General features: G+C 45.2%; 1 protein-coding gene across 5 annotated transcripts in view; it reads right to left on the bottom strand.

Annotated features, from left to right (window-relative positions):
* GPC5 (glypican 5) overlaps positions 1–17,946 on the bottom strand; it is a 225,755-nt gene extending 207,809 nt beyond the window's left edge. For 3 of the 5 annotated variants that reach the window (XM_039520436.1, XM_039520438.1, XM_039520437.1), the window contains exon 1: positions 17,155–17,946. In XM_039520436.1, coding sequence (XP_039376370.1) covers positions 17,155–17,308 — 154 coding nt within the window. In that variant the 5' untranslated portion in view covers positions 17,309–17,946. The remainder of the gene's footprint in view (positions 1–17,154) is intronic. The other 2 variants (XM_039520440.1, XM_039520439.1) reach the window with 2 other exon arrangements.
* Between the last annotated feature and the right edge of the window lie 3,269 nt (positions 17,947–21,215).

Here is a 21,215-nt window from a genome sequence, read left to right as displayed (position 1 = left end):
ACATGGCGGAGGTGATGTCCGTGAGGACCCTGACGAGCCTGCCGTGAAGGTGCATGTGAAACGCCATGCACGCCAACCGTAGCGCCCTGAGCTCTTTGACATTTATGTGAAGGGACAAGTCCGGGATCAACCATGTCCCTTGGGTTTGCATGTTTCCTCTGTGGGCCTCCCAACCCAGGTCCAACGCGTCGGTCACCAGGCCTACAGACAGACTGGCATCCCGAAAGGGAACCCCTTGCAGCATATTGCTCTGGCAAGACCACCATTGAAGGGAAGCCAGTATTGGGGACAGAACGGTGAGAACCTTGTCCAGCCCATCCCGGGCCTGAGAGAATTGGGAGGCTAGCCAGAGTTGGAGGGGCCTCATTCAGAATCTAGCATGGTGGACCACGTATGTATATGCTGCCATGTGGCTCAGAATTCGAAGGCACGCTCTAGTCGTTATCACTGGGAAAGCCATGACTGAAGTGATGAGATCTCTCAGGGCCTCGAACCTGTCTAGGGGGAGAGAGGCTGTGGCCCTCGAGGAGTCCAGCAGCACCCCAATGAACTCTATGTGCTGAACTGGAACGAAGGTTGATTTGGTCTCCTTCACCACTAGGCCAAGACTGGCACATGTCGAGAGGAGCAGCTCCATGTGGGTCTTTACTTCGGAATGCGAGTTGCCCTTGAGAAGCCAATTGTCCAGGTATGGGAAGATCTGCATCTCCCCACCCCCGCCAGCCCCCGCCTGAGGCAGGCCGCTACCACCGCCATACACTTCGTGAAAAGCTCGGTGCCGTAGATACGCCAAACGGAAGGACTGCAAACTGGTAGTGATCCAGCCCCACTAGGAAGCGGAGGAAGTGCCTGTGCCCCTCGAAAATATGGAATGGAAGTACGCATCCTGGAGGTCCAGGACCAGTCCCCCAGGTCCAGGGAGGGTGTAGCAGGGTGGATCCTGCTCCTGCTGAGAAGGGGTTTAAAAAAAGTGGCCTGACAGGGCTTGAGAGCGGTGGCTCTCAAGGCTGAGCTGATTAGGGAAGTAGCTGCAGCTGGGGGCCATGCCCCAAACAGAGCAACAGGGCCTTATAAGAAGGCAGGGAAGCCAGGAGCCAGACAGTCTCTCTCTGGCTATAGAGAGAGATGGGCCTGGCTGCTTAAGAGCTTGAGACTGGATACCTGAGTGCAGCAGGGCTGGGGAAGGCTGAGGAGCTGGGGAGCTCCAGCCTAGAAAGCCCCAGGCTGCGGCCTAGCAGTGGGCCAACAGGTACTGTGGGTTGCAGAGGGCAACCTAGGGGTAGGCCAAGGCAGCAGGTCCAAACCCAACTTTGCCTGTGATGAGTAGGCTGATACTGCAGTCTGCCCCAGAGTGTGGGGCTAGACAATGACTGGCAGTAGCCAAATACTGAGGCAAGGTAGGGATAGAGGGTGGGGGTTCCCTGAGACAGAAGGGGAGACCCAGAGAGAAAGGGGTTACTGCTAGGGGGCAGCACCCCATGTAAAAGGGCACCGGGTCCAGGGAGGGCCACGGGGGGCCTAAGAACAGGTGGGTCACCAGCCTGCAGAGGGCGCTCAGGGCTAGACTGAGCTAATTTCAGAGAGCAACCAGTAGGAGGCGCCGCAGGGGTGAGTCGACCCGTTTACAGAGGGGATAATAGAGGCCAGGGACACCATGCAGAACTTGGAGCAGGCCAGGAAACTGTTTAGGTCCCAGAGGTCCAGGATGGGCCTGAGGCCCCCTTTGGCCTTCAGGATCAGGAAGTACCAGGAGTAGAACCCTTTGCCCTGGAATTCTACTGGTACTCTTTGCACCACCCCCAGGTGCAGTAAACGGTCCACCTCCTGCCCTAGGAGGTGGGCATGTTCCAGGTCCCCCGGGTCCACCGGGGAGGGCAGGTGGTTTGGAGGGGGTGAGGTGAACTGCAACATTTAGCCCTTGGAAATGGGTGCTGGGGACCCACTGGTCTGATGTCATACGGGACCACGCCATGTGGAAGGCAGACAAATGGTTGCAGAACACAAACTTTATTAATTAGGGGGTCTCTCTGGCAACTGGCCCGGGGCCCCCCTGCAAATAGTCAAAACTGCCTCTTTCCCTGCCTCTTGCCCTTAGAGGGCCCAGGCTGCGGGGCAGAGTGGGACTGTCGCTGAGACCAGCGTTTTTGGTCTCTCAGTCTCTTATACGGGGGCTCGTATCTGCTCCTTGTAGGTTGAGCCGATAGTTGCGGTTTGGCCTTGTCCTTAGCTGGAGGGACGTAGAGGCCCAAGGTCTGCAGGGTGGTATGGGAATCCTTCATCCCATGCAGCCGGACATCCGTCTGGTCCGCAAAGAGCCCTTTCCCATGAAAGGGGAGGTCTTGCATAAGGGATTGGGCCTCCATCAACAGTCCAGACAGGAGGAGCCACGACGCCCTGTGCATGGAAATCGCTGAAGCCATCGAGCTTGCTGCAGTGTCGGCTGCATCCGACGCCGCTTGCAGGGCCGCTTTCGCCGCTGCCGCCCCCTCTTCCACCAGGGCCTTAAAAGTCCTTCCTGTCCCGGTCTGGGAGAAGAGGCTCAAACTTAGGCAGAGACTCCCACAAGTTAAGTCATATCTGCTCAGCAAGGCCTGGTGATTGGCTACCCTGAGTTGGAAACTTGCCGAGGAATAATTTTTTCTATCAAAGGAGTCCAGTCGTCTGGCGTCCTTATTTTTGGGGGGTAGGCGCAGGCTGGCTTTGTTGCCCTCTGTGGTTTAACGACTCTACCACAAGCGAGTTAGGTGCCGGGTGGGAATAGAGGTATGCATAGTCCTTGGCCGGCACAAAGTACTTCCTTTCAGCCTTGGAGATTGGAGCCAAGGAGCCAGAAGCTTGCCACAGGGTGTTGGAAATGTTGGCTACACCCTGGTGCAGGAGCAGAGCCATGCGGCCCAGTGCCAAGGGAGACAACACGTTAAAGAGGGAATCGGAAGGGCCCTCCATTTCCTCGCCCTGCAGCTGGAGGCTGGATGCCACCCACTTTAGCAGGTCTTGGTGCACCTTAAAGTCCTCCCGAGGGATTGATGGCGGGGGAACCATTATGGTGTCGTCCGGTGCCGGGGAAAGGGCTGGCATGGAGCTGTGGGCCTCAGCCGGTACCAGTGGGTCAAGCCCCAGATCAGTGTCCGGGCGCGGGTCTGTCATATCGTGGCCTGCCGATCTGTCTCTTAGATGGCCAGACAAGGCTGATGGGGCCTGAGATGCTCCAGCGACTGAGCAGGCTCCCGTCTGTGTGGCCATCGGCAGCCACGGTGGCCACTGACACCACATTCCCTGCCACGGGGCCCCTTGCCACTGACCCGGCTGGGCCACATGTGCCAGGGATGGGAAACTGGGTGCCGAGGCCAAGGTCACTGTTGAGTGCACAGTCTCATGGGAACGGTGTGAGCAGTGGTGCCTGCGATGTCACCTCCCTCGGGACTTAGACCTCGACGTCAAGGACCAGTACCCACCTGAAGTGTTACTTCGGTACCCATGATGGCGGCGGGAGCTCCGGTGCTGAGTCATCGTGAGGGGAAACCTGAGTGCGACGTCTAGTTGAGCGGGAACTGGAACAAGAACGATGACGTCTACCTCGTCGAGAACAGCTGCGGTAGTCACTTCATGAAGGGAAATATTCCTGGTGCCTCTCTCGATGCCTGTGCTCGCTGGCAGGTGGCATAGAGGGTCCCCGACACTCCCGTGCGGGTGGTGACCGGGATGGCCTGGTCGGCGTCAAGGGAGGGCGTGAGTTGCCGGATGATCGGTCGCTGCACACTGAATGGTGCAGGGAGCAGCCCTCGGAGCGGGAACTGCGACCCGCAGGACAGGTCTGATGGGCACCCAATGGGAGCTTACCCCGAAACCAGGGAGCCATTACCGGCTGCGCACCTGGAACCGGCAGACTCAATGTCTTTCACAGCCTACATCGCCTTTAGCATCGATGGCATCAGTACCAGTGGAGATGTGCAGGCGGACGGCGCCGGGCTGCTCCACTCAACACGAGTTGGAGGCCTTGAGCCCGGGGCGGGACCATGGGCTGCCTGACGTGCGACCAGCCTCCCCTCTTTCCTTGTCTCGGCACCGCTGCGAGGTAGGGCCCTTTCCCCATTTCTTGGAGGGGGAGCAGTGCCAGCTGGTAGAGGGGTCCTCGGTACGCACCAACGATGTGGCGGGTGCTGAGTCCAGCCGGCGTGCCTGAGTTGGGGCCAACACTGATTCCATGAGGAGAGCACGGAGTCTAATGTCTCTCTCCTTCTTGGTCTGCGGCTTGAATGACCTGCAGATCTTACAACGTTTGCTGATGTGAGACTCACCCAGCAGCGTAGACACTCAGCATGCGGGTCACTCCTAAGCACAGAACGATGACAGGAGTCACATGACTTGAAGCCTGGGGCACAGGGCATGCCCTGAGCCCACTCTAACAACTGAAGTAACAATTCCAGGAATGGTACCACTAAGGTCGAGTAAAAAGGCTGCAGCAGAGCTTGAGCACAAAGTTCCGACTACCTTCACCGGTGGCAAGAAGGAACTGAGGGTGGGGGGAGTGCGCAGCTCCCCTTATAGCACAGTATAGAGGCGCCACTCTAGGGGTCGCAGCAGCACTCCCCCAGTACGGGTACTGCTAAGAGAAAAACTTTCAGCACCAGTGCACGTGGCAAGCACACACACCTACTGTGGAATATACATGAGCAATCACTCGAAGAAGAAAAAACTTTTAGCTCAAGTAACAATCAAGGAAAACGCTGTCTCTCTTTTATACAGAGCTCTGAAAGCTTCTAGATTGCAACCCATTTAAAATGATTTTTTTAGATAAATCCTACCACTAATAAGAGGAATAATCTGCTCCTGTGTGCGAAGTATTCACAAATTTGGCCTGCAATAAGTTTGGCAATGAAGAGCTATCTACATTAGCCCACTTTAAAAGTGGGCTAATTAATAAGTTGCCTTAAGTGAGCCATAGCTTTATTGAGAATGAAATTTTAACTATTCTTTTGCTTTAGGTGTCTTATTTACTAAAGGTCTGGAGTTGAATTCATACTATCATACATGGCCTCAGTCCTGCAAATCCTTGTTCCCAATAATTTGATCCACTCATATAAGTGAGAGTTTACAGAATCAGATCTTTAGCTGTAAGTGAAAGAAAATAGCATATTTGAGGCCAAATTCTGCTCACCTTACTTTGTGAATTGTCCCTCTGGGCCAAATCCAGAGACCACAAAGTCTGCTCAGAACATCTTGGCCTGGTTGAGCTCTATCCCACTGAGCACTACTTGCTTCCAGAAAGGAACAGACTCCCCCTCAGCAGAAGCTGGGAGCTGCTCCATTGCTACCAAACCCACCTTCCTCCTTTTTGTGCTTGGTGGCAACCCCCAGCATATGCCAAATGTTGCTTCCACTCAGGCCATTCTGCTGGTCTATCACAGCTGAAACACCCAGGATAATTTCTTTACATTCAGGAACAAACTCATCTTTTTAAAAGTTTACTTCAGATTCTGTCATTATATATGGAGTGACAGTCCTCCTTACACAATAGCAGGGTGGATAAAAATCAATCATTTAAAAAAAAAGGATTTTTTTTATTTTAATCGGATTTTTTTGATAAAATGCTTTTTTGGGGAAAAACACCTATCTAAAGATAGTTTTAATTAAGATACATTATAGTTCAAAATATCTCATCATGGAATAGGGATTATAAATTCTAATTCTATAGTAGGAGACAATATATTCATGTACTGTTTAAGAAAACTTTTGTAAATGAGTTCCCATAGTTCATGGGTTAGGGACCCAATCTTATGGGGTTCCAGGGGCTTCTGTATAAAAAGATTAACCTAAATAATCTATCTACCAAATGGGACTCAGTGCTCTGTCTAGAAGATACCATGGAGATGCTTAGTTTTGCAGTTCTCAAACTGTGGATTTGTGTCTCCAGAGATAACATGCTTGTTGACAGCAAAAATGTTTTAAATAAATAAATAATATATAGAGGTGAGAAATAACAGACCTCAACCCTATTGTTCCTATGCAAATTTGTGTACACAGAGTCAATCCCTTACCTCTCTCTAAAAGGGCAAAGTTTCAAAAATGTCAATGAATAGAAGATTGGGGGCGGAATAGATCTGGACAAGGAAAAGAAGTCTGGAGATAAATGTGAAAATGGAGGGACAGGCAGTAGAAACAAAAACGAAATTGTTTGAGCAGCATATTCCAGAAGTCTTGAGGCCTTTCTGAGTGTAGCCTTCATTGATTTAAGACCTACCATACCATTCTCTCACTAGAAGGGAAAACCTATAATGGCAGCAGGCCATAAAAGAGACCCAGTTTGGGAATAATTTAATGAAGTTCCTCTACCCATAGGTAAGAAAGGCATGCATGCAAAATGCAGACAGTGCAACAAAGAAATGCAAGGCCTGGTTGCCTGAAAGAAACAACATCATGAGAAGTGTTCCTTCTCAGGAGGAAGCTGCGTTGAAGATGATGAAAGAAACATGTCTGAACTTGCAGGATATTCAGGTTGGTAAACTTCTTTTTTATTTCATACTTCTTCCTGAAGGACTGCCTGTCCTCCTTCTGGACTATTCTTGAATTCTCATGTTTGAGCAAAAAAATATAGTTGTTACTCTATGGTACTATCATTTTAGATGCAGCTGTGATAAAAAAATAAATAGCTGAAATAGGCAGATCTTCCTTTTACAATTTCACCTTTAAAGTAGTACTGAGTGTCAGTTAATGCAATGAGTAATATTAAATGAGCAGTATGGTAGTAATAATTAAATAACTGCATTGACTTATTTTGTTTAGGAGAATCCATCCTCAGCATACAGATTCTGAAGACTATCTACCTTCAAGATCATTTTCTATAGTTTCAGAATTATCTGCCAATGATAGTGTTTCACTCACATCGTGTATGTCACATAGCCACAGTATATCACCTGTAGCAAAGAAAAAAAATATCTCCATCATCCATCTTTTCTGGAGCTTTTCATATACCACAAAAATACTTTTACTGATTGAACAGCATCACTGCACGTAGATATCTTTACATTGCCTGCCTCATTTACCCATTTGCCTATTATCAGGACTCCATATATTACACAGCTCTGTAGCAAAGGAGTTTGCCATGGAATTCACCACTTGGCACAGAATAGTTGTATTGCTCAATCTCAGCAGCTCTCCTTTTTTAGTTGTGTTATTAACTTATGATTGCACAGATAACCTTCAGAAGGTGAACTGAGCATAACCAATGCAATGATTCCTGTCTGACTTGAAACAATACGTCTAAGAAATATGAACTGCCCCATCAATCTCAGTCAGGACTCCCTGGACTTTGTGATTCCATGGCAGCATGGAATATGGCAGCTTTCCAATATGCCACAGAATTCAGCATTTTAAACCTGGAAGGAATTTGCCATTTTGCTGCACTCAGGTGTCACCCATTTTGTTTTCGGTCTTCCTGCCCTACCAAAAACATTTTCTCCACAAGGGGGAGGCAACTGGATTATAGTACATGCTTCTGCAACTGTAGCCTTGAACCAGGCACCAGGGAACCAGAGCTGAATCTAGTTTACAGTTACTAATAACTGAACTATTTAACAAAAATCACTTTTTAAAAATACATAAAGTGCTGGGGGAAATTTTGTGGGTGGGGTGATGGACAGCTGGTATGAAACGGGAATGGGAGCTCATTCTTTTTACATTTAACTCTGAGTTCAGCGTATATCATCTTATGAAGTCCTCAACTACCATAAGAAAGGTCTTTTAAGACAACAGAAAAATAAGAAAAAATGAGGTAATACAACTACAATAGTTTTACCATTAAGAAAATTAGGCAAATAGCCAATGAGTTCAGGCACAGACTGCAAATGTGAAAAGTTCTGAGAGCTAAAGATAAGTGTTTCATTATAATATATGATACACGATTGAACGCAGACTTACGCATCATTGAACAAATCACAGTTAAGGAGACTGAGTAAACTTAGTGAAATTTACATAGGTATAGTTCTCTTTCATGGAAAGGTTGTTTGGCTTTTAATATTATTAAAAAGAAGAGAGAGGCCTAATTCTGCAATCCTTCTCAGCAAATGGCCCCTACTCACATGAGCTGTCCCAATACAAAATTGTCCCAATGCGTGTGTGTATAAAATCTACAGTTGTCAGATGGTTACTTTTGTTATTTCAAAACATGTCACTGTCTTTCATTACAGACTAGGCCCCAATGGGAATTTCTCACAAGAGTAAAATTGCACACATGCTTAAGTGTATGCAAGATTAGGCCCAATGCCTGAGGCACCTTAGAAGTTTTAAAATTCATCTGAGTTACCCAAATACACAAAGCATTTGACAAGTGCATTAAGTTTTGAAAGATTCTTTCCCCCTAAACTCAGGGTCCTTTAAGCATCCCTCTCCACTCTCTAGAAATATTTTCCATTGGTCTGAGAACCAACATTACATTTTTAATGCAAAAGGTTATCTCAACCATAACTTTGTATACTGCTATTATTGCAATACTATAATATCCAGTGATACACGCTTCAAACTGTTCTCAATAACAGTAAAACACATTGCTGATAAGCAGTATATATTGAACATATTTCTATATATTGTCAGAAAAGCTTTACCAAAAGGCCTATTCCTAACTGCTTATCCAGAAAGTGAACCTTAAAACATTAAGACTAAAACCCATTGTATAAAGTGTGAAAGTTATGTGTCTTTTCTCTTGGCATTTTGTCCTATTAACCCACAGCTATCATTTAATGTATTTCTCATTGTTTCAAGTTCTCTCTTTTCTTGTTTGACATCTCTAATTATATATTCTCTTATCCACAGTTATTTGCCTATATACCCTTGAAAACATCATGGATACTCATCAGGGAGGTAATTATTTTAAATTTGCATTCAGTTTGTTGGATACAGGTATTTGACTATCTGAGTGTCTCTACAGTAATAAAACTCATCTTGAGAGGGAAACCCTTTGCTCACTGTAAAACTGTTTCCCACCCCCTGCTGGCCTATCACTTGTTGGGACATCATCATAAGTTCTGAAGGGAACTTTTTCCTACTTTCCTAATCCAAAGTATGTTGGATGGAGGAGACAAAGAAGATGGAGGAAGAAAATTATTAAGTACTGTGTTAGCAAAGCATTTCTACAGGCAGGGAAAAATGCGTGAGGGTAGTGGGAAAGAAACCCCTACAACAAACATCTTAATTGCACTCATTAAGAGAAAAAATGGCACTATTATGTTTAATCATATACATGAATATATTCTACAAATGAATTATGGTAGTGGAGAAGATTTACCAGTTTTGTTATTTAGGGAATGTGGAGAATATGGCTACAATTAATAAGATCTCAAAAAAAAAAAAAAACCCTGACATTCACATTTAACTAAATAAGAAATACCAGCTGCAAGGTTTGGATCTAGATCCAAATTCCCCCAGAGGGAGAGTTGTTAAGCTTTGTGGGTTTGGTTCAAGCCCATCTCTAATACTCCCTTCCAAATAATCTGTCCATCTTTTTGATCATTACATTCTGACAATACAATCTCTAGCTAAGGAAACTGTAACTGTCTAATGAGATTTAAAGAATGTGATTTATGTTTCCACTTTCATAGGAAGCTAAGATTTAAATGAAAGTACTATAATTCCATAAATATTTCAGGCGTAGCCCATTCTTAATATTACCATCAATATAGTTTACAAACTATTTTTATCGGAGTATTAAAATACTAAATATTACAATGAGATTTTAGGCATAAGTCTATGATACACCATACCACTAATTTCATTTCCTCAGTAAAGGAGAAGAAAACAAGTTCCCTTAGGCTTTGCCTGCACTTAAAATTAGCCAGTATAGATACACCTGAAGAAGTATATTGGTAAATACCCCTGGCAAAGATGCAGTAAATATTGGCAAAAGAGTCCTTTTGACAGTATAACTATATCTTAAACTACTTCCCCAAACAGAATAAGTTACATCAGCAAAAGGACTTTTTTTGTCGGTATAACTACAGTAGTGCCTTTGCCAGCATTGCTCTGTCAGTTAAGGTTTTGATTCCCCCCCCCCCCCCCCCCCACACACACACACTCTCTCTCGCTTAACTGATATAACTATGCTGGTAAAACTTTCTGGTGTAGACCAGACCTGGGAACAAGAAGAAACTATCACCATTTTAAGATAATTTTTAATCATAGCTTCCCCATTTACAGAAACATTTTCTGTGAGACTGTACCCGTGATGGTCAATCTTCATATGTCTAAGTTCCTGATCCTGCGCACACTGGCATAAGTAAGTAATTCTACCTGTGGGAGTAGTACCACTGAAATCAATGGAACTATTCACTTGAGTAAAGATACTCATACCACACTTATTTGCAAGGATGGGTCATTTCATAAATCTCATGTAATGCAAATGCAAAGTTTATTAACTTACAATTGCAGGTACCTCTGTTAACTAGCACCTTACTTACAGTGGGGATTTCCCCACCTACAGCCATTGTTGGGTAGGCCACAGCTACTATTTGCACTGACAAAGTTTAACTCTGCCTGAAATTGCTTGAGTTGCACAGATCCAAGTCATGGCTCACTGTGATTTTCCCCAGTCTACACTGGGTTTATTCATTGGTGAAGCTACATCATTTGCTAGCCACTGATGGCTGATTTTGGGCCAAATACCCCATGTAATCATGGTATTTCACCATCCATCCCCAGTGTCATAGGTTTATTCCCCACTTTGAACTTTAGTGTTCACAAGATGGGGACCTGCATGGACTCCTCTAAACTAAAATCCTAGTTTAGATCTGGTTCTCGCTGCCACCAGTTAAGTTTAAAGTGGGTAACACACTGCCTGTCCCCCAAACTTCCCCTGGGGAACCCAGATTCAAACCTGAATCTCAACCCAAAGGGAAACAAACCATTTCCCCCCCTCCCCTCTCCTAGTGCTTAGGAGAGATACCTGATTCAAACTCCTTGAATCAACCAAAGAGGGATTCACTTTTCCCCCTCCCCTTCCCCTGAAAATCCAAACAAGGGAAGAAATCAATCAAGTTCTAAAAAGAAAAGATTTTATTAAAGAAAGAAAAAAAAGGACGCTATCTCTGTATTACCAGGATGCAAAAATACAGGGTCTAACTTATAAAAACTGGAGAGACTTCCCCTCCCTCCTCCTCAGCATAATCAAAGTAACAGCAAACAGAAATAAAGAATTTCCTTCAGCAAACACACAATTGCAAATATAGAAAGCAACTCAAAAGACTAATCCGCCTTTTTAACTAATACTCACTATACTGGATAGTAGGAAATACTCCAGGAGAACTTGGAGACATGTCTGGCCTCTCTTAGATCCAAAGAGAGCACACAGAGCAAACAAGGAACACAGACAAAGCCTTCCCTCCACAGAGATTTGAAATTATCCTGTCCCTTGATTGGTCCTCTGGTCAGGTGTTCCTCAGGTTACTGAGCTTGTTAACCCTTTACAGGTAAAAGAGACTTTAACCCTTAACTATCTGTTTATGACACCCAGTAAGGGATGTTTCAGGGAAAGAGTGAGAGGGATGGAGTAAGGAGTTCTCTTGTTTCTTTCCTTTCCTTTCCTTCCAAGTTGCTGGTACCCTGTAAAGTCTCATTTCCACAAAAAAAAGCCCCGTCACTTGGATTTGGTGCAGGGTGACGATACGTTCCATTTTGTTCCCTTTTTAAGTCTAGTCCGGGACGTCCCTGATCATCAGATGGCAAGAGCAAACGGAACAAATGCCCAGTGCCGCCCCCCAAGAAACATGGGTGCCCCTCCCCTCCCGTGAGCGCACGGAGGAATGTCAGGCGAGCGGTGCTGTGGCAGGGCCCCATTGGGCCAGCCCCACACAGGGGGAGGAGGTGAGAAGGGGGCACCCCATGGGGCAGCCACACACAGGGCTTGTTTTCACTTTGGGAAATATGGTCACCCTAATTTGTTGTCAAACCCAGGAGTTCCCCGTTTATAGTTTCTCCTGGGCATTGTTTTCTCCATCCTTGATGCAGCAATGGGTCAGCTCCTACATACACCTGACCCTCTCCATTATCAACCCCTGCAGTGTTACACTGGGCAAACCTGGGATGGAATCGGCCCATGTGGAAGACTGGCCACTATCTTTCACTCATGCCTTCTGCTGAGACTGGCCCCACCTACTAACCACTAGTGGTACCATTTCAAAACCCGCAGTGGGTGAGCTGGTGCATAGGAGTCCCTTGCTCAGCATTTCCCCAAGAGAAAGGTGGTGCCACCTGCCTGAGGAAAGAATGAGAGGAGCCATCCAGCCATCCAGGAGCGCTACTGTACCATTGCTCCTGCCCATAGTGCTTCGGCCTGTTTCCCGGCCTCCCGCAGACAAGACGCCGCTGTCCAGAAAGAAAACCTTAGGAGAGCGGCCAGGTGGGCCACTTTCTTTGGGGGTAGGTCAGCAGCACTACAGAGGGAGCCCGCCCGCTCGCAGGAAGTTGCTTGCAGGCAGTGATTTCCCTACACCCCACCCCACCCCGCCCCAGTTTTGTGAACTAGTTACATGCCAAACCTGGTAGCTGAACTTTGCGACTTTGTCCTCACCACAACTATTTCACATCTGGGGACAATATATATCTTCAAGTCAGTGGCACTGCTATTGGTACCCGCATGGTACCATAGTATGCCAACATTTTTATGGCTGACTTAGCTCTCATCCCCTAATGCCCCTACTCTACTTGTGCTACATTGATGACCTCTTCATCATCTGGACCCATGGAAAAGAAGCCCTTGAGGAATTCCACCATGATTTCAACAATTTTCATCCCACCATCAACCTCAGCCTAGACCAATCCACACAAGCGGTCCATTTCCTTGACACTACTGTGCTAATAAGCATGGTCACATAAACACCACCCTATATCGGAAACCTACTGACCGCTATACTTACCTACATGCCTCCAGCTTCCATCCAGAACACACCACACAATCCATTGTCTACTGCCAAGCTCTAAGATACAACCGGATTTGCTCCAATCTCTCAGACAGAGACAAACACCTACAAGATCTCTATCAAGCAGACTTAAAACTACAATACCCACCTGCTGAAGTGAAAAAAACAGATTGACAGAGCCAGAAGAGTACCCAGAAGTCACCTACTACAAGACAGGTCCAACACAGAAAATAAGAGAATGCCACTAGCCGTTACCTTCATCCCCCAACTAAAACCTCACCATCTCATCATCAAAGATCTACAACCTATCCTGAAAGATGATCCCTCACTCTCCCAGATCTTGGGAGACAGGCCTGTCCTTGCTTACAGACAGCCCCCCAACCTGAAGCAAATACTCACCAGCAACCCCACACCACAGAACAAAAACACTAACCCAAGAACTTATCCTTGCAACAAAGCCCGATGCCAACTCTGTCCACATATCTATTCAAGTGACACCATAATAGGACCTAATCACATCAGCCACGCCATCAGGGGCTCATTCACCTGCACATCTACCAATGTGATATATGCCATCATGTGCCAGCAATGCCCCTCTGCCATGTACATTGGACAAACCGGACAGTCTCTATACAAAAGAATAAATGGACACAAATCTGACATCAGGAATCATAACATTCAAAAACCTGTAGGAGAACACTTCAACCTCTCTGGCCATTCAGTAACAGATTTAACGGTGGCAATTTTGCAAGATAAAAGCTTCAAAAACAGACTCCAACTAGAAACTGCTGAACTTGAATTAATATGCAAACTAGATACAATCAATTTAGGCTTAAATAGAGACTGGGAATGGCTGAACCATTATACAAATCGAATCTATTTCCCCATGTTAAGTATCCTCACACGTTCTTGTCAAACTGTCTTTAATGGGCTATCTTGATTATCACTAGAAAAGTTTTTTTTTCTCCTGCTGACAATAGCACATCTTAATTAATTAGCCTCTTAGAGTTGGTTGGGCAACTCTTACCTTTTCATGTTCTCTGTATGTATATATATCTCCTCACTATAAGTTCCATTCTATGCATCCGATGAAGTGGGCCCATGAAAGCTTATGCTCAAATACATTTGTTAGTCTCTAAGGTGCCACAAGTACTCCTGTTCTTTTTGCAGATACAGACTAACATGGTTGCTACTCTGACATATGCCAATTTAGCGACTGTTTGGAAATTTGAATTGAATTTGAAACATTAATACATACTTTAAAAGCATATACAGTTTATGATAAAATATGTGTATCTGAAAGTATAATAGATTTTAAAAGCATGAACATAGACTAGCTTCCTTATACAGCTGTTGTTTTTCATGACATCACTGCATTCATTTCAGTGATGTTGGCCAACCTAATAATTTCAAATGACGATTTGTAAGCAAAGTCTATATGAGCGCTCCCTGATAGCTAAGGATGAGCTGGGGGGAAAGGCTTCAGGACCAGATTGTATTTACATTCACACCTAATCTACCTAGGTATCCAGCGAAGAGAGCTGTGTTGCCCAAGTGATAGATTTTGGCTGGGGTTGGGTTACAAATCACTTGAATGTGGGGGGTGGGGGTGGGAATGAAAAGTTGTTCTTATTGTATGAGTAAAGAGCAGTAGAACTGTACTTAGCCTGTGCTGATTGAAGGCACCAAAAGAGAGGATGGGGACCTGTCCCTCTCCACTGTTTAAAGACAGAGCTGATTAGGCTCCATAGATAGTCTTTTGTTCTGTTAAGTGACCACTGCAGCTGAAATCACTGATAATCAGGTCTAAGTGCTTAGTCCTGCTGTGGGGACAGTATTCCTGTGGGGACAGTGTTTTTGCATAAAAGACAGCCCAGACTGCATTAGCAGTGAGGTTCCCCTACTGAGAGCTCAGCTGAAATCACTGAGAGCTGGGTGGAACCTCAAGAGACCAACTCGCAGAGGTCACAGTGGCAGGTGGCAGCAGAGTGACTGTGCAGGGCCATTGGCAACAGAGTGGTAGAGTGAACGGTGGGACAACAAACAGCTGTGGCGGGAGTGAACAGTGAGCAGCTGGAGGAACGAGCAAGGTGCCTTCTTGCCCCCCACCTGGGAGGTGTACTCATGTGAAAGCACCTCTGAACTCTTGAGTGTCCACTGACCAAGGACAACTCCAGTGAATGGGGTGCGGTGAAGGGAAAAGTGAGGGGCATGTTAAATAAACATTTGTTTGTTGGACTATATTTTAGTAACTTTGCTCCAGAATGCTAGATTTGTGACTGAACAGAACAGGTAACCATCAAGTGATCCATTCCCTGTTGCCCATTCCCAGCTTCTGGCAAACATGTTAGGGACACTCAGATCATGGTGTTGCATCCCTCCCCATCCTGGCTAATAGCCACTGATGGACCTATTCTCCAGGAATTTATCTAGTTCTTTTTTAATCCTGTTATAGTTTTAGTCTTCACAGCATCCCCTGGCAAAGAGTTCCACGGGTTGACTTTATGTTGTGTGAAGAAGTACTTCCTTTTGTTTGTTTTTTTAAACCTGCTGCCTATTAATTTCATTGGGTGACTGCTAGTTCTTGTGTTATGTGAAGGATTAAATATTTCCTTATTCACTTTCTTCATACCAGTCAAGATTTTATAGACCTCTATCATATCCCCCCTTAGTCGTCTCTTTTCTAAGCTGAAAATTCCCAATCATTTTAATTTCTCCTCCTGTTTCATACCTCTAATCATTTTAGTTGCCCATCTCTGTACCTTTTCTATTTCCAATATATCTTTTTTGGGATGGGGTGACCAGATCTGCACACAGTATTCAAGGTGTACATGTACCATGGATTTATATAGAGGCAATATGATATTTTCTGTCTTATTATCTATCCCTTTCTTTAAAAAGCAAAGGTTTCAGAGTAGCAGCCGTGTTAGTCTGTATTCGCAAAAAGAACAGGAGTACTTGTAGCACCTTGGAGACTAACAAATTTATCTGAGAATAAGCTTTCGTGGGCTACATCCGATGAAGTGGGCTGGAGCCCACAAAAGCTTGTGCTCAAATAAATTTGTTAGTCTCTAAGGTGCCACAAGTACTCCTGTTCTTTTTAAAAAAGCAAACCGAATGTTGGGAATCATTGACTGCTGCTGCACATTTAGTGGATGTTGTCAGAGAACTATCCACAATGACTCTAAGATCTCTTTCTTGAGTATTAACAGCTAATTCAGACTCCTTCATTCTGTATGTATAGTTTAAATTGTTCTCCAATGTGCATTACTTTCAATTTATCAACATTGAATTTCATCTGCCATTTTTGTTGCAGTCATCCAGTTTTGTGAGATCCCTTTGTAACTCTTTGCAGTTTGCCTGGGACTTTACTATCTTGAATAATTTTGTATTATCTGCAAATTTTGCCACCTCACTGTTTACCCATTTTTCCAGATCATTTATGAGTATGTTGAACAGTACTGGTCCCAGTACCTACCCACATGCATCCGACGAAGTGGGTATTCACCCACAAAAGCTCATGCTCCAAAACATCTGTTAGTCTATAAGGTGCCACAGGACTCTTTGCTGCTTCTACTCCCTTAGGGATACCACTATTTCTCTCTCTCCATTCTGAAAACTGATAATTTATTCCTACCCTTTATTTCCATCTTTTAACCAGTTACTTATCCATGAGAGGACCTTCCCTCTTATCCCATGATGGTTTACTTTTCAAAAGTCAATTTAAATTAAATACATTTAAAAAAAAAGTATACGTTTTTAGAAATCTAGACCTGTTATATGTTTTGGTGTAACTTGCATTATCCTTACGTTAAACTTGCATTATACTAACAAAACATGTACTTTATTCATCTCTTTTATATATCTTATCCGTCCACACACACACACTCACTCTGTAAATTCAAACGCCCCCCCTCCCCGCCCCATTTCAATTCCTGGGGAAACCACTGCTTGCGGGAGCCGGGGCTTTGCTAACTCCGCATTTTTCAATCAGCCAGCGCCCTACTAGGCGCGGAGCACAGCCCTGCCAGCGCCTGCAGCCCACCACCCAAAGCAGAGCCGCCCACTCGGGCCGAAAAGGGGCCCGCCCGGTACTCCTGCCCCATGCAGTTCAGACCCCTCGCCCGCTGCCAGCCCCTCCTTACACGGCCCCGAAATACTGCGTCCCGCGTGCAGGAGCCCTGGCTCTCCCGGGGGAAGGAGTGGCACGCCCTGCAGCGGTGCCCTGCAGACAGGAGCCCGCTCTTACCTGCCCGCGGGGTCTCCGGCAGCCCCTTGGCGGGGCCGATCTGCAGCAGCTGGAAAACTTTCCGAGCGTCCTCGCAGTTTGGCAGCTTCTCGCCTTTTAGAGACGCCAGAGCCGCCAACAGGAGGATGCCCGAGCGCAGGCTCTGCCTTCCCATCTCCGGGCGGCGCAGCAGCTCTCCAGCCAACTGTACAAACTCTGCCCCAAGAGCCCCCTGACCCGCAGCCGCCCGTCCCCTGCCACGCACGAAGTGGGACAAGTCGAGTCCGCCAGCAGCAGCTGCCACTCGGGAACCTGCAGCCACAGCTGCGCGCAGCAGCGGGAGCAGGATGCGTGGGGAGAATTTCTCAGAGCTGCGTTCACCTGGCGCCACCGCCGTCTCCCCGGGAGCGGGGATGCTGAGGGAATCGCCCGCTATCCCTGCCGCTGTCACATAGGCGGCACGGTCGACTTCGCACCGGGTCCGGTGCTACAGCAGGCACATCTGTGCTGCAGGAGAAAGAAACCCGAGTACTGCAGCCTGCCCCGCCTTCCCAGCAACCACCGCCCCCCGACTGACCTCATCAGCATTAGGGTGCAACACCCTCCAAACGCCCTGCTGCTCCAACAAGGCAACCTCCTTGCTGCAGTACTGTGCAACTCCCTCTCCGCCTCACAGACCTCGGCGTAGCGTTGGGAGCAAACGCCTGCCCTCCAATTTCCACCCGCAGTTTCATTAGTTGGAGTTCGTTGCAGGGCTTCAAGCAGCTTCATTAGTTGGAGTTCGTTGCAGGGCTTCAAGATTAAAAGATTTGTGTACCGACAGGAATGGAGAGCACACCTTCAACCTGCAATCTCCTAAGGCTTTAGAAAGAAAAAAAGTAGTTTCAAGGGACCTGACAGCTGCTGTGGATTTACAAATTACACTTTCTATTTAAAAAAAAAAAGTTTTCTTTGTCCTTTTTTTGCTGTGTGCCCAGTTTACTGCGTAGACAGTGTAGTACAGTGCAGTAAGGTACACAAAGAAAACAAACTTGAAAAAAACCCAAAGTATTTTCCTCTACTATCTTTGTTTGTAGTAATCATAGATTTATGTCAGTTAAAAAAAAGATAAAAATATGCTTAAATGGTTGGTTTTGATTTAAAATAGCACACAGGTTTGTTTTTAAAATCAGATTCTGCTCAGGAGCTGGGATAATAGGGAAAATCCCTACAAAATTTCAATGTTCAGAGAATGATTAAATACATTATTTTAAATCCTAATTCACTGAACAAGATCAAAATGGAAGCTGAAAAGAGACAACAATTCATATTTTAAAAGAGGGAGCATCCTTTATATCCTCCAGCACCCAGCCATGTAGTTCTTCAGTGTCCTACGGCATGACATCTTTTATCCTTAATGGTGAATTTCTTTCAAAACCTTCCTGTCTTCAATTGCTTTTCCTTACCCACACCTGTAGTTTTGAGAGAGATTTTGTATTTATGAAAGCAAGGAACTAATAGCACTGATTACAGTCAATCCTAATATGGAGTGATATTGTTCAAGGGTTACCCAAAGATTTGACTAGAATACCTCAATCATAACTTGCAATATTGTTATGATTACGGAGTAAGAAATGTAATAGGTTATTCATTGTTTACAAAGCAACCACAGATATAAACACAAGGGGAGAAGAGTTTATTCTAAGCCTGCAATTTTAGGGTTACAGCTATGTACTAAACATTTCTGTCCTAATCAAACAATTGAAAATATGTCAAGGAGAGGTATACAGAATACATTTTCTGGGTTTGAACCTCAATCAGCTAAAAATGATGTTTCTTAGGGAGAATAGGCAGATGGGGTAAAATAAAAAGCTGAAAGTAGAACTAGAAAAAAGGAATGAGTCTGAAAAAAAGCAAGAAAGTGATAAATTGGAGTCAGATTGAGAAGAAAAATAAAATGCACTAAAACTAGTATATTTTGCATTTTAAACATTACATTAAGGATAAATAATGTCATGCTGCAGGACACTGAAGAACTACATGGCTAGGAGAGATGAAGCCTCAGTTCAGCACAGTATTTAAAGCATGTGCTTAACTTTAAGCATGTGAGGAATCACATGTAAGTGGAACTACTCATATGCCTACAGTTAGGCACATATTTGACCACATTCCCGAATGAGGGCCTTTGTGAGGTTCCTTCTCCTTAAAGAGTTTTGTCTATTCTTCCTTGGGTGGAGTAGGGATTTTCCCCCATACTCAAAAGGCCTACAAATGTTTTATTACGTCATCCTTGGAAGCGCTGGACCCTCTGCACTCTGCCAGCATGACTCCCTTGGAGGTCCATTGCTATAGCCTCTCTAGCTATTACCTGCTGGTAGAACCAGGGGAGCACCTTGGGTTGTTTTAACTTTCTTCTTCTGGGTCTCTACCCTGCCCCCTCCTTTCTGTTTTACTGCTCTTCATAGAGGAAAGGATTCACATTGCCACATAGGTGGTTGGCTTCCCTTCCATGTTTGTGTGTCCCTTCATTCAGAGATCCCAAGAGTATAGTTTGGCCTGCAGTTGGAACATACATCTTGCCTTACTAACAGATCTTGAAGTTTGCTAGTACATGATAATACGGCATACTAGCACCTCTCCCAAGCTGCCTTCTTATATTCCAGTATCTTAATTTCCATTTAAAAACAAAAAATAAGTATCTTGATATTTTTGATGTGAAGACAGCCTTGGAAATGTGAACTGAGTGTAACTGAGGCAGCAATATCTGCCTGAGTCTGCAGAGAGCCTGTGAAAATAATTCAGAGATGCAAACTGTGCCATTCATCAGATGCTAGTTATGCTATTAAAATGCCAATATTGTTAATTATTTCACTGCATGTGAGAAAGACAAAATATTGTATTATCAATATCTACACAATCTATTGAATGACAACTTATTTTGGTGCCACAAATGGGCAGGCCTGGAAGAGTACCGCCTCTTATTTTTTCCCCTCCCAATCAAGAAGGCCCCAATCCCAAGAATCCAACAGGGCCTGAATCCTACAGAAGGGAAGACAAACCTGACGAGCCTATGCATGTATTCAAACCCCTCAAGTGGAGAAGCCACAACCAAGAAGCCCTACACAACCCTGAGAGCACATAGGATCATGTTTTGAACATCTGCACAATCTTCTATGACCAACGTCTCAATTTTGTGAGATAATTTTGTGAGCATAGCTTGGAAGAAGACTGCTTACTGAACAACATCAGTGATCAATCTGGTCTAGTATCCTGTGTCCAATAGGACCAGTAACCAGGGCCAGCTCTAACATTCTTGCTGCCCCAAGCAAAAAAAAAAAAAAGTGGGCATCGCCCCGCCATAACAACCCCCCAAGCGCCACCCCACCCCGAAAAAAAAAATCCTGAGCACCGCCCCGCCAAATCAAAAAAAAAAAAAAGAAACCCGAGTGCCGCCCTGCCAAAACAACCCTCCCTCCCCGAGCGCCGCCTCACCAAAACAAAAACAACCCCCCGTGAGCACCGCTTGCACTTGCAGACACTGACAGAAAAGCTTGTAAGAGACTCCAGAATAGCTCACCGGCTTTTAACTTTAGTTTTATTTTTACCTATCTTTACCGTACAACAGTTTAGAGATCGCTTGCAACTCAGAGATATCAGAAGTGCTACTCTTTACTTCTACAAGATGACCTGTTCTATGTGACATGTATTGTATTGTAAGTACCCATTGTTTAAGTATTTGAATTTGAGAATGATTTTGCATTAATCTAAAATCCCCCACAACATCTTCATAACTTTGCCTTGGAGATAGAACTATTAGTTTTGGCTTAACTGAAAGATTAGGTCCAGTTCTCCTCTCAATTTTACGGCAGCGCATCACCTGATTTCAGGGTGAGAGGATAATTTTGTGAGTAAAATGTTAGAAAGAAGCTGGGTGCCTATTTGCAGATTATGGTATATTTATACACATAAAAAGAGGGAATTCTCACATGTTTATGTCAGAGTGAACATGGTGGAGGAGAATTTAATAGGGAGACTAAAATCTGACTATAGAATGGTTAAGAATGCACTCTTCATTTGAATACTAAGTCTTCACTCTGATACTT

This window comes from Mauremys reevesii, linkage group 1 (genome assembly GCF_016161935.1).
Source record: "Mauremys reevesii isolate NIE-2019 linkage group 1, ASM1616193v1, whole genome shotgun sequence".
Lineage (NCBI taxonomy): Eukaryota > Metazoa > Chordata > Testudines > Geoemydidae > Mauremys > Mauremys reevesii.
This window is presented reverse-complemented; position numbering and strand designations above follow the sequence as displayed.